Source organism: Echeneis naucrates, chromosome 5 (assembly GCF_900963305.1).
Source record: "Echeneis naucrates chromosome 5, fEcheNa1.1, whole genome shotgun sequence".
Lineage (NCBI taxonomy): Eukaryota > Metazoa > Chordata > Actinopteri > Carangiformes > Echeneidae > Echeneis > Echeneis naucrates.
In genome coordinates, this window is record NC_042515.1 from 9,890,651 (window position 1) to 9,904,885 (window position 14,235).

Sequence of the window (14,235 nt, forward strand, 5' to 3'; positions counted from 1 at the left end):
TTGCTGTAAATGTCATACATGTAGCTATGAAAAAGAAATCTGCACCTTCCACACCATCAGGTAAAACCGACAAAGCTAAAGGACAGATGAACGGACAGCCCTGGAGTTTCTTGCCTCAGACCGGCCCACTTTAGGTCCCTGCACTAACCGTGAGCGCGCACATCCATGGTGTCCATGAGCATGGACCTATTATGTTCCCATGGTTACATGCGCGACTGAAAGAAGAGGAACAAGAGGAACAAAAAAAAAAAAAAAAAAAAAAGCTGCCAGCAGAGGTGGCCCAGGGTCAGGGACAGTGACCTGTAGGAGCAACAAACGTGATATCGTTCAACCCAGTGCCATAAAATAAATAAAACTAAGTGAACACCAGCCCACCGGGAATTGTCCCAGTCCTCCCGCCTGTGCAGAATGCACAATAGTCACGACTATGGATTGGAATAGGCTTTTCTTTGCCAATATGCATTAAATCTTCTCTCAATCGGTGGAAAATGTGGTCAACACACAAGTCAAATACCATCAAATACCGTGAAACCAGAGTAATTCTGAAAAATACCTGATATAGAATTTTGATCATACCGCCCAGCACTAGCTGCAAGACTATAAGTGCATCTATCACACATGTGTCACACCCTATGGCGTTAATACCATAGGGCGGATAAATGCCGACCAAAAAAAAAAAAAAGATAAAGAAAAGGGAAAGTCTGCACTTTGGAACAGACAGACGTGACCTGGGAGAGTTGTCAATCATTGATCGGAAGAATATTAGATAAGTCTGATGTTGCAAGACCGTGAAGTGCTTTATCGACAAGAAAAAGAGGGGAACTGGGAAACAGACAGGCAGCCAGAATCAAGACTCATAAGAGGTGTATCTGCTCCTGCTCTTAGTCGGCACCCAGAGATCTGAAAGCATTACAAAAGACAAGCCTCCTGCATGTAAAAGCATGAGAACATTAGACTCTGTGTCACTCAGACAGTAATGGATCCACTGTAGTTCTATTTTTCATGATAATGAGTTGATTTGAAAAAGAACATATATATTGAAATACAATACATAATCAATGCCTCCATTGATTAAGAGATACAGCAGCAGATGCAGAGGGCTGTCACTTTTAATGTGGTGTGATGCTGCTTTTCTGCTCTTAGTTACTCTATTTCAGTATTGTTTCCTTTAAATGTTATGTGTATAAACATCTTGTAGAGATCCCCAGATATTGTCATACTGTTGAAAAATTATTTTGTGAAATGTTTTATTTTGACACTTTTGCGCAGATTGAATTGGCAGAATTAGATTTTACTTCCAGGTTTCACCTCACTTTGATCACAGTCACAAGACCAAGAGAATGATTTAGTCTGTATTTATTTGGTGATATTTGTCTTGCCATGAGTTAAGTTTTTGTGTTCATTTTTATTTGTGGCTTGTGACAGCTCCTGTACTCCCTAAACATCTGACCCAGGCCATCTTTAACTGAACTGAACCAGAACCAGACTTTTTAGTTTTACGCTGAAAATGATCAAATCCTCCTGGCTTCTGCTGTTCTCATAAATCAGACTGTCCGTGGAAACGTACTGTAACTAGGCTATCTAGAAGCCCTTTTAGCTACAGCTAAACCAAGACTGATCTTCTTCCCAAAATTTTCCCACAAGATTTCTTTTTGCTCTATCGTAGTTTGATGTTTCTGATTTGCAAGTGGTTGGGTTAATCAGAGTAATGATTCCTCTGTGGAGCGGCCAAGGCGAGAGCAGAGACGCTGGATCGTTCTATAGCAGCATGGATGTCTGCTAGAGGAACCAGTGAGAGAGCTGATCCAGGTCACGGATGTTAGGAGGGTGAAGCATTGTCACAGCTGGCTTTCATAGCTAACGTCCCCCTGCCACTGGTGTATATTGGAAGAAAACAGTAACCCACAGCAATAATGCCCTAATTATCTGTAAATGGCAGTTTTATCTGAGGTGAAAGAAGCTGGTCGCACTGTGTCTGTAGAGGGTGATCAGCTTTCCTTCCTTATGATGGCCTGAATCTGGAAGACCTGCGGCTCAAAGCGCATATTAGTCAAGGCAAAATCCATTCAGTTAGCTGTTAAAAAAAAAAAAAAAAAGAAAGCAAATGATTGAGGGGAGTTGGACAGCACACAACAACAGTAATACTTAGAGGTATTCCTGTCCTTGGCAATGTGCAATATTTTTTTTCAATGGAAGACATCTGCTGTCGGGTGTTAATATGCCGATGCTGCAAGAAATGAACAAATGCATCTTTTGTTCAGTGCAAAAAATAGAAAGCGAAAAGTTTACAGTTTAATCCCTTGCGGGGAGTTCTCCTACATATAAGCTTCTGGTCAGATTCCATCTTATTTGTGCATTTATATTCTAATATGAATAAGCTGCATTGATGTGCATGGCAGAGATCAGTGTAGAAGAGGCCAACATCAACTACTGTCATGCTGAGGGCAGTATAGTCGTGACAACATTTCGTCTGTCATGCCAAATGAACTTTGCAGCTCAGTTCAACACGACCGTGAAGGTGGTGGTGATGGTCTGCCAGTTCTTACCACTTATTGTAATGGTGAGGCATGTTTTCCAACCATGAAAGCAGGACAGGTTTAAAAAAAAAACAAAACATCTCATTGTGCTCATTGCTGAATTCTCAGATTTTTCTAGTGCTTATGGAGATTTTTTTTTTAGTTTTTTATTGTGAAGTATTTTCCATTCTTGGCTTTTGGGCTTATTGTCTGTTTTCCATGCTTCAGAGAGCTGCTGCTTTTCCTCACCTGGCTGGCATTATTGTCCTCGTAACTCTGGTGTCTGCACTAATATGCATTTTAATGTGTGATGTGTGCAAAACTGAATATCTTGGCATGTGGCATTACAGAAAGGATCCGTATCAGTTTCTGTCGGTCTGGTTCAGTTTGAGTAAACCTCAGATGTTTGTGGCCTGATGTAATGACACCGTGATTGTATGTTATACAAGCTCTAATGTTACAATATAAAGTGACAAAGTCGGAGGAGGTGGAACTCTTGAGTTACTGCTTGTTGCAGAGGTCGTGTCTGTTTAAACGAGCCAAGCGATTATTGCCATGAACATGCTATGCGCTTTAGAAGCTGTCTTGGTGTTGCTGCTGTGTTTGGATGTATGTTTTGGCAACAGATGAGAGAGCACAGTGTTCAGCTTCTGAATAGACGATTTCACTGCAAGGCTCATTCCTTTCTCAGATGTTTGGATTAAAAATACTCAATTTGACTTCTGGCACTTGACAAATTTGACGTTCCACTCGTGGCAGGTTTTTCTCTTCTTTCTTTTTTTTTTTTCTTTTTATGCATATCAATACGAAAAAATATGTCACACAGGAAATTCTTTGTTCTGTCACACCTGAATGATGTACAGTGATAAATTCAAACTTTTTTAAGCCATAGGAACACAACACAGCTGCCTGGTAAAATACAGAATTAACTAATTCTCTACCAATTCACAAATAGTTCAAATAGTTAATTTGCAGTTCCCCTACCTTTTAATATGAGAGTGGTTGGATGAGAAGAGGAGAAGAGAGAGAGGAGGGAGAGGAGGATCTGTCATGTGAGGGACATTTAGATTTGAAAGATGGGAGGGTGAAATGGAGCAGGAGATGGAGGAAGAGGGAAGAGAGGGAGACAGAAAAATCAGGAGGCAGAGTGAATAGGACCTAGCAGGAGTCTTTACCAGAGAGCTGGTCATTCATTTCTTTTTTGCAGTAGTAGGTTTTTAACCTAAAATTACACAAAAATTTGATTATTATTCATTATTCAGCCATGGCGTCATCAGGATGGTGGATTTTTCTCTTGTCGTTTGAATTGATGGCGTGTCTGACATCTGCTGCAAACTATCCACAAACTTATTACAGAAGGATTTGCTATAGGCCACACTGTTACCATGGGTACCATGGCTACAACCAGGCCTACCTGGAGGCAGGTAAGTGATGGTTTCACACCGGCACTGTGGGTCCATCTCCATGAGGTGGTGTAAAATAACTGGTCAAGCGCTGAAAAAGTGGTGCTGTCATTTTACTTACTTTACACATAGACTGAAAAGCTGAAAACTCCACTGATGTTGGGTCACATCTACAAGGTTTCTATGTTGAGTAGGATTTAGAGTAGTCATCGTGTTTGTATGTGATGGATCATGGCTCAGACAGACTGGTTAATCTATCCCTCTGCTATTGAGTCTTCTGTATGGACTGTCTGGCATTGTCCAGATAACTCGGTCTGTGATCAGAGCAGGGGAGGATTACTTTTATCAACACAGATTAGCACATGAAAACATTAACTACGAATCACGAGAGATATTTTGTAATGCCAACACAAACAGGGCTCCATACCGATACACTCTGAAAAGATTATGTCAATATTATTGTTACATGTTCAGCATGACTGAGGCAATTCGGGATAAATGATGAAACATGTTCTACATGTATTACTGTCATATCTCTGATCCATCTGCTCCTTTACCAAGATGCTATTCTTTGAGATGAATAATTTATTTTCTGCTAACAATGATTAAATTGTCTATTAGAAACCCAAAAATACAGTTTTCCACACAGATGGCACTGTGCTGTAGGTGGATGTGGGTGGGAATTAATGTGTCTTCTGTGAAAGGCAAATGGCTGCCGAGACTTTGGCTCCAAACTCGAGAGGGATCATGTTATAGAGTTAGAAACCACTGACTGTGCACTGCAATTGATGGAGGAACTGTGGCTCCGCGACGCTGGAGAGATTTCATGAAAAACCAAACCAAAGAACAGCAATGCAGCGAAGACGGAAAAATGAAAGGAGAGCTGCTGCCAGCTTTCTTGGATGAAGTGAAGCTGAAGTTTGGCAGCAGAGAGACAAAGAAAGAGGAAAGTTTTGAAGCTTTGTATCTGCCCCAAACATTGTCATGGATCACTTGCAGGATATTTCTTTATGCAACTGTATTAGACAGATTTCATTGTAGCCATTAAATGGTAGATTTTAATATTCATTTATGCCCATAAATTGCATTACTATCCTCATCTTGGTCCTTCTCCTTGTCCAATGCTTCATAAGACTTCATAATTTACAGCACCCCTCCATCCTTTTCCTGTACTATAACATTAGAGTTATGGGCTTTGGGGCCTTATAAAGATCTAATTTATGTGTACATCATAGGTCGCATACAGTTTATACATGCAGCAGGGGCAATGTGCAGGGGTCTAATATGCACAGTGAGGCGGCCATACTGCCTCCATCCCAATTATGCTATTGAGATTCTTATTCATCCACTGGCATGTTGGACTATATTTTATAGCAGCAATAAAACATACTGTATGCACTGGGAATGAGGTTGCACATGGTGACAAACCCGCAGTAAGAAAACAAACTCCTATAAAGCCACTGCATCCTGCCCATGAGCATCAAACAGCAGAGAGGCATGCAGAGACTAGCTTATGAACACAGCTGAATATTTAGTATCTGCCACGGCACATATTTCCCTCAGGAGATTATGGAGGCCAAGAGGAGGTAAAAATTAGACCTATACCCACCCGTATTCACACTTTATTTGCGAACGTTGCTCTGCATCTGATTAAGTAGATAAGAAACTCTGCTAAAAGCTCCGTAATGCAAACTTGTAAAACTAGAAAAGACAAAGCATTTGTTTATAATTAGCTGTTTAATCAATCCTTTACAACACAGAGCCCGAAGATGAGATATGTGTTCTCTGGTGATACGGTTAATCTCTCAAGTCAAATAAATATTCACCATATTACTCATTACTCATACCGTTTTTGCAGGAATACCTGTGAATTCTTGAAATGCTTGTTGCTGAAAAGAGCTGCCCAGAATCGAGACTCAACTGAAAACACATTTGCCAACCAGAAATTTAACTTGGCACTGACTAATAATCTTTAATGATGTGATAACAGTTTTTACAGCCAGATGTCATCCACATTCACCTGTTTAATGTGACACGGTATGTTTTTCAGTTAGCAGCATTTCCAATGACCCCTGCAAATGTCCTTTCAATGCTGATTATGATAGCGGCAGACGGGAGCCCAAACAATCAGCTCAGAGCTCACAGGGAGTCTGCTGTGGAGGTTGGAAAACAATTTATTAGTCTCTGACCCCTGAAATGAGAAATGGTGAGGTGAGGTGGCTTGTTTTGTCTGAGAGCCCAGCAGGATGGTCAAGTTTGACACACCACTACCTCCTCAAATGAAGAACCCCCTTCTTTTATTTGTTTATAATCTTGGCCCATGACTGAGAGGGATGTGTATGTTTCAAATCCCGTGATTGAAGTTTCCATATGTTTGCTGCTCCCAAGGGTCTCTGACAAGAAGTAAAGGAATTTAAATTTGGTTTTAAATGTTCAGTAGTTGTTACCACATGGGGGATTTGTTTGTTTGAGCTGCCATCAATTTACAGAGTACTTTCCCATCTCATCCATCATTCTCTTTCTCTTCAGGGTACATCTTTATCCAGAAGCCTGCATTAAATTCCTCTCTCAGCTTGGCAACTCATCTGGGCTTTATTCATGTGACCAATTTATTCCCCATAATGAAAAGATTTAAGCGAATTAGACAAATTTCTCTCCCATCTCTTTCTCTTTTTTCCCTTGCTCCCCACAGATATTGATGAATGCCTTGTCCACAACGGAGGCTGCCAGCACAGATGTATCAACACCAAAGGCTCCTACTACTGTGAATGCCACCGGGGCTCTCGCCTGCACGTGGATGGACGCACCTGCCTCTGTGAGTGGCATTCCTGCTTTGTGGTCGTACTTGGCCTGAGTCCTGATATTTTTGACCTGAGTCTACATGCTGACATTATTTATTTATTATAAAATATTGTGACTGCAGCAGCAACTTCAGCACTCTATTAGTCCCATGGGCTCCATCCAGATGAATACACACAGGGAAAAAATTGCAAATTATATATATATACAAAATCGCAGTAAAAGGATAATATGAACTAATGACTACAACATGATGATGGGGATAATTTGAGGTCTTGGATACTTCAATCAAGTGACACATACAACGAACCACTGTTTTGGAAGAAATTCTGGAAGGTTTTACTGCCATTATTTTTTGCTCATTATTTCATTGAAGCTCAGCCCCATATGCTACTTGACATGGACATCTAATCATATAAAACAAATTCACAATGTTGCAGTAGATGAGTGATTGTGATTCTGGGGGGAGGCCCTTTATGAGAGAGCTCAACATTTGCTTGTAAAGCCACACAGTTCATCCTGCCAGTGTGGAGTTTTGTAAAAGCTGTTTTTCAAGCTATGATTAAACCTCCTCATTTTTCTGCAGTACTTATATCGACTGAAGTAACATTTATTTTAATTATCAAATCCAGAATCTAAATCAAAAAGTACAAAGCCTAAACTTATTTATCAGTTCATGATCACATAGGACAAAGTAAAGCAGTAAAGCCTGAGAATGAAGAACTGGCTGGATACATTTAGAAAATTATTGAATGTCCAAGTAGTCAGGGATCAGGTCGCCGCTCTGTCACTGGTCGCTCATGTCTAGTTATAACAAAGGATAAAAGAAAGTGTCACATCTCTAACACCAGATGAACTGACTCATTGTTCCAGCTGTAGTTTGGACACCACACTTTTTAGTTTGGCAGCAACATCTGTAGAGTGAATACATCAGTCTGTCTTCACTGTTGGGAGGAGCACATTTTCTGTTTGATACATTTATGGCTTTCACTTGGTCTAAAAAGACATTTATAAATTTGTCCTTCAAAGCCACCAATCACCACCGCTACGTAATCCCCTCTTCATAAATTTAACATACATAGCATTTAATGGTGTGATCATGTCAAAACTCGAGCAATACTTGCAGTGTATAAATAATTGTGTTATGAGACACATTTCCATATATACATTTTTCCTCCTTCATGCAATTAAGGCTTATTTGAAGTTGTGCAAAAAACCTTTACTTTGCTTCAACATTGAAATAACTAAATGTACTACACTTCATTCTTTTCTGCTCTCTATACTGCTTATGCTGTGCCTGACATTGTGAGGGCCGACCTCGACAGGTCATCAGTCTTATTGTAGGGACACCATGCAGAGAATTATACAGTTATTATATTATTATATTATATTATTGCATCACACTTGTAATGTTATTCAGTTTAAATTTGTATAAATCAATTGTCAACTTTTCTGTTGTGCTGGTACATATCAGTTTCACCTCACAGCCCTCTGTGCAGAGGATTGCAGATTTGGACCAAATGGTGAGACTGGTTTCCTAGATAAATTCACCTTCAATCTCAATCTAACAAAGATATTTTTGACTGAGTTAAATGTCCCAGTGAAAGGTGCCAGGTTTCAACATTAGACAGTTTTAATTGCAACAAAGATAAAATCAAAAGCGAGAAAAAGTCTTTTGAAATTCACCATGTTTTTGTTACTATTAGATCAACAAGTCTTCAGGAAAAGCTCATAGAGGAAAAACCATGAGACTGGCAATGTTTTCTGCCGCCAGGAATGTATACAAAGTGTCCTGTCTGACATTTAGGGAAGAAATCAATGTGTATTTCTTGGCTGCATGTGATGAAGTAGATTAACTGGTACTCAACCGCCCCCTTATATGACAGCCAGTTCATGAAGAAGTGACTGATTTCATTAAAATCTCAATTCACTTCATCATTCATGGACTAATTAATTTGTGGACTCTTTCAGACTCACATCAAACTGTACACACGTGAGCTGCATGCAAATTTGTCCATGGTCACAATTGCATCAGCACTGAACCGATTTTGCACATTTTCACACCATTTATATTGTATAAGGTAAAGCGCATACCAACCGTCGCACAGTCTTCACAAGATAAAGAAGATATCCAGATGTTCTCAAATCAATTCAATTGCATCTCTGCTCCTCCTATCCTGCGCTTGATCTGCCAACAGAGGTCAGATCTATCCCACACACTTAGCATGTGGCTGCGTAATATTTGAGCTGGAAACCACTCTGTGGTTTGACATGATCTTGTGATGATGGATCTTGACTCCAACTTTCAAGTAAGAAAATCACCATCTTTGAGAATGACGGGCTCTACCTGTTGTTTTCTCTGACCAGATGTGCTCTAGCCCGTCTACCAGGGTTTTGAGGGAAACACAGATGATTGGGCTGACTCTGCCCTCGACCTTGTCAGTAGATGAGTGTGGTCCACCACAGAGGCCCTGCCATTCAAATCTGTCTGATTGTTGGCCCTCACGTGGTGGTGGATGTCTCAGAGGTTCTCTGTAGACAGCATCTGCCAGTCTGTCTCCTGGAAATGTGACAGTGCAGTCAATTCAAAATTCAGAAAGTCTTATGTGTAGCTTCAGTTTGGACATGAAAATTGTGTTTTTCCTTCAACACACTTTTTTTTTTAAACTCTTTGTGACTTTCTCTATTTATATTGCTACATCTCAATGCTTCTGTCTTTCTGGAATTTCACTTTGTTTCTCACTTTTATTTTTTCTTGTTGCCCTTTTAGCTGTCCTGTCATGTGCCCTCAGCAATGGAGGATGTGAACATTACTGCGTCCAGCAGTCTGCTGCTCATTTCCGCTGCCGCTGCAAACCCAATTACAAATTGGCAGAGGACGGCAAGCATTGTAAACGTGAGTGCCCTGTCTCCAAACTCTGAATGCACATCGAACCTGCACAAGACAGAAAAAGGACACGAAAAAATGGATGTGTGACTGAGGAAAGAGCACTAATAAACTGGACTGAGAGATTATGTGATGCCAAAGATTTGATAATCACTGGAAAAACATACTGCCTGTGTCTGCTGCCAGATGTAATTATTTTAAAAGGATGTCTGTACTGCAGCAGGATTAACTGTCTCTCACGGGGTTAAAACATTAGATTAAAACTATTGCAACAGTTTGGTCACAGTTTTTTTTCCAGATTAGTATTTTGACAGTCTTAGTTTTTGTTAATCTCTACAATCTCACAGGACATGTATGACTGTTTCTCTAATGAGTGGGAAATTATACATATATTTTCTTTTAATCACTGTCTTCTTGACTCTTTTACTTATTTATAAATGTTGGCAGTGAAAAGGTTCCCCTAATTTCTGCAGAGCTGAATGTTCTCATCCAAGATGCTGAACAAGCTTACACAAGTTAAGCACACAACTACGCAGGGAGCAAAGAGAACAATAGGGGGACAAGGTGGAGGTGAAGAGCGCTGGATTTAAAGCTCTTCACGTTACGATGTATAGCATCAGCTTTTTCAATTTTCTCCACTGCTGAGCCAAAACATTCCCTAAAGATTGACACCATGTGGGTTTTCTGTTCAAGTGTGTGCTTTTTGTATTACAGTGCAGAACCCCTGTGCAGATCAAAATGGAGGCTGTATGCACGAGTGTCGAGTTGATGGTGGCAAGGCCCACTGCGACTGTAAAGTCGGCTACATCTTGGCTGAAGACGGGAAAACCTGTAAAGGTAATTTCACCAGCAACAGCAGCATTAACTGTACAATTGTTACTAAAGGAGGCACAGCATTTGTAAGCCGTTTCCACTGTCAATGTCTAATACTGACTGAGAAGTGTGCTGAAAGATGGTTTTCATTTGTGAGAAGATGGAATGCTGGAAAATGCGAATGGAATTGTGCTCACCAGATGTATTTCTCCTCGTAATTCTCTTTTTTTTCTAAACACTTTTGTCACAGATATTGATGAGTGTGAGACAGAAGAAGCCAACTGTGCTCATGGCTGCCACAACACTCTGGGCTCTTATGCCTGTGTCTGTAACACGGCGTATGAGCTGGGATCTGATGGAAGACAATGTTACAGTCAGTTTAAATCCTCAGGATTATCTCAGTTTCTGTTTCTACATATATTAAGTTAGTACTTGATAGGTTGATCCTTTCATCAACATGTGGGCTTTTCTCACCGTCAACTTATGACAGGAATCGAGATGGAGATTGTGAACAGCTGTGAAAACAACAATGGCGGCTGTTCGCATCACTGCCAGCATTCAACAAATGGGCCAATCTGCTCCTGTAACCATGGTTACAGACTAGATGATGACCTTAAAACCTGTGTTGGTAAGAAGTCACAATGCAGTTATGAGAGCTAGTCTTGGCTTATGAAACCACGAGTTTTAAACTGTCCAATTTTCGTCAAACTCAGCTTTTTGTTTTCTCAGAGCAAAGGTCTGCCTTTATGCCTTTGAACAATGTCCAGCCACGATCGTGCAGTAGGTGATGTTCTTAGCACTTTGAACTTAGACTTTGAACAGGGTATCAGTCCTCACCTACGATATTTATCTGTATCTAAATATAGCTGAAAATATGTCATTCACAACCTCTGTGTTTTTATTGAAACTATTGACACTTAAAACACATTCAGGAACAATTCAAATGGATTTGGATTAAATAAACATTTTTGGGGCACATCATTGGTTTATATGATCAGATAGGAGAGCACAGAAAGACGGAGGGGACGGAGGGGACGGAGAGTCATGGAATGAAAGTAAATGTCCAGCCTGGCCAGGGACTGAACCAGGTGCTTATCTGCATCTACATGAAATGCATCAGGACCATTTGTTTATTGGGCCGTCCACCAATTAGAAAATGTAATTCAGGAATAATATTTAATTAAAATTATTTTTATGAATCCCATTCTACCTATGAGAAGATGCTGCAGACTAAATTTGCAAGTTGTAATTCCATGTCCCTCAACTTACAATCACTATAACTGCAGATAAGTGTCTAAAATAAATTATTTTAAAAAGTCCTCACACTGATGCTGCCATCCCTGCCCAGGACAGATCAGGCACAGAATTACTTTTACCCAAGCTAAAAACCCTATTGATCCTCTGATCAACCCTATTGAGCCTATTGAGCCTAAAACACAAACGCTTTTTAAATGACATTTTTTAAAGTGAAGTAAACTTTTGTGAATTTGTCAGAAATCAGAAATGTTAATTTTGGTCAGGAGATGGAGGACAGTAAATTCTAGTTAACACTGAGTTGAATCACAGTTTATGGAAAGGAAAAAGGACGTAACTCTGACTTTTTGTTGGTACAATTTACATTAACTCAAAAAAAGGTTTCTCTCAGTGAACAGGAGAACACATCATCATTTTTGCCTTCTTGCTTGTTGTGTTTGGCAGACGTGGATGAGTGTGGAGAACGGAGCTCCTGCTGTGAGCAGGACTGCACCAACTACCCTGGAGGTTATGAATGCTACTGCTCTGCAGGCTACAGGCTGAACTCAGATGGCTGCAGCTGTGATGGTATGCTAAGCTCCCAGTCCAACAGTGGATGGCAGTCCTGCTTCTCTGAGAGAGAATTTTTATTCCAGTTGAAGTGGGACCAGTTGAAGTTCCATGTATTCATATGACGTCAACACAAATATGCATAATGTTTTCTTTTTGCTTTAATACGTAAAATGAGCACAGTTCAGCTAAACAGTTTTGGCTTTTCTCAGTGTTGCCTCTTAATGAATGAAAAGCATGTGAGTCTGTGCTGTGTCTGTGTTGTTTAGATGTAGATGAGTGTCTGGCTGCGGACAACGGTTGTGATCACACTTGCCAAAACAGTGCTGGTTCCTTCCAGTGTTTCTGCCGGCGGGGTTTCCGTCTGGACGAGGACCGGCAGTCCTGTATCCGTAAGTATTTGGGAAATGTACCAGACACATGCCACGCCATGTTCCTGTCCAACTGCTAATGCATCCTACGTACTGAACCATTTGGTCTAAATTGTGAATGAAGTGAATTGTTGAGACTTGTGGTTGATATTGTGTTAAAGCTCAGATTGCAGTCGTTAACAGGAATTGTATCATTTGAAAAAGTCACTCTGAGATTACTCAACATTTGATCGTAGGTAATGTCCTTCCTTGCTCTGTTTTCTCCTTTCCACTGCTCCACAGCACTAGAAGATGCAATCGAGGCCCTCTCCAGCGGAGGCCCCATGGAGCTGCCTCTCGTTCGTCCCCAGCTCACCTTGCTGCAGGACTACAGCCAACCTCTGGAGCGTTACGACGACTATGAGGATGACGAGGGGGAACTGAGGGCTGAGAGCAACCTGGCAGAGAAGTTTGGTGGGTTTCTTGTACACCACGAACTAGTCATTATCATTAACAGGAACCACAACCTGTATCTGATTACCAGAGTGTGACTCCAGGAGGTGAAGCTGTCTGGCAGAATTATTTACTGCAGGCAGGAACAGCGCACACGGTTCTGCGGCTACATGCTGCTAACACCACAGCATCTCTGGCAGAATCAGTGAGGCTTCCATGTAGGCAGATAGCTGAGGTTTGAATCAGGACGTTATTCACTCTGTTTTGAGTCTAAACATAATGGATTGAGCACTTGAAGTTACTTCCCTTAACATGGCAGCGTCAACTCGACATTGATTCTAAATTTGTATCTGAAAGGACATTTGTGTTTTGCAGTGCTGCCTCCAGTGTACTTAAAAAATAAAACGGTGAGAATACGGTGTCTAGCTGAATAAAACACTGGTGATGGTTAACACTGTGTTTGTGATCATGTTTAGAATTGCAATGTGATAAAAGTGAAACATAAACTTGCTGGTGTTGAAATCTGTTGTGTGCAGTGTGCTTGGATGACACTTTTGGGAGCGACTGCAGCTTGACTTGTGATGACTGCTCTAATGGAGGAAAATGTAATGTATGGAAGAACGGCTGCGACTGCCCCAACGGATGGACAGGCATCCTCTGCAACCAGAGTGAGGAGTGGCTCACCGCCTGCTGTCACTTGTGTATCATGTCACTGCTGGTTCATTTTTACAGTGATGAACTCTTTTACCTTCTAATCTCGCAGCATGCCCTGAAGGCTATTTTGGTAAAAACTGCTCCTTTCACTGTAAGTGTAAAAATGGGGCCAGCTGTGATCCGGTCACTGGGAGCTGCCGCTGTCCTCCGGGAGTCAGTGGAGACTTGTGTCAGGACGGTGAGTAAGACAAAACATGTTTCCTGTTTTCTTTTTTCCTTTTTCCTTCCTTTTCAAACTTAAATGTTTTTCAATACCCGTGCAGGATGTCCAAAGGGTTTCTATGGAAAACTGTGCAACAAGAAGTGTAATTGTGCAAATAATGGACGCTGCCACCGAACCTATGGAGCCTGTCTGTGTGATCCTGGACTGTATGGACGCTTCTGTCACCTCCGTAAGTCCCATTCTTTTAACATCACCACTCTCACATATTTACTAGGATCAGTTATAAGAATATAAATAGTGATGCATTCATGTAAAATCAGCATTTTACAGTTTC

General features: G+C 40.9%; 1 protein-coding gene across 1 annotated transcript in view; it reads left to right on the top strand.

The window, feature by feature from the left end:
- The window catches only part of megf6b (multiple EGF-like-domains 6b), a 54,101-nt gene that overhangs the window by 29,479 nt on the left and 10,387 nt on the right, over nucleotides 1-14,235 (top strand). Inside the window, exons 6-16 of the mRNA XM_029501222.1 lie at nucleotides 6,612-6,734; nucleotides 9,489-9,614; nucleotides 10,320-10,442; nucleotides 10,669-10,791; nucleotides 10,909-11,046; nucleotides 12,117-12,239; nucleotides 12,491-12,613; nucleotides 12,875-13,045; nucleotides 13,561-13,692; nucleotides 13,788-13,916; nucleotides 14,002-14,130. Of these exons, the coding sequence (XP_029357082.1) occupies nucleotides 6,612-6,734; nucleotides 9,489-9,614; nucleotides 10,320-10,442; nucleotides 10,669-10,791; nucleotides 10,909-11,046; nucleotides 12,117-12,239; nucleotides 12,491-12,613; nucleotides 12,875-13,045; nucleotides 13,561-13,692; nucleotides 13,788-13,916; nucleotides 14,002-14,130 (1,440 nt within the window). The remainder of the gene's footprint in view (nucleotides 1-6,611; nucleotides 6,735-9,488; nucleotides 9,615-10,319; nucleotides 10,443-10,668; nucleotides 10,792-10,908; nucleotides 11,047-12,116; nucleotides 12,240-12,490; nucleotides 12,614-12,874; nucleotides 13,046-13,560; nucleotides 13,693-13,787; nucleotides 13,917-14,001; nucleotides 14,131-14,235) is intronic.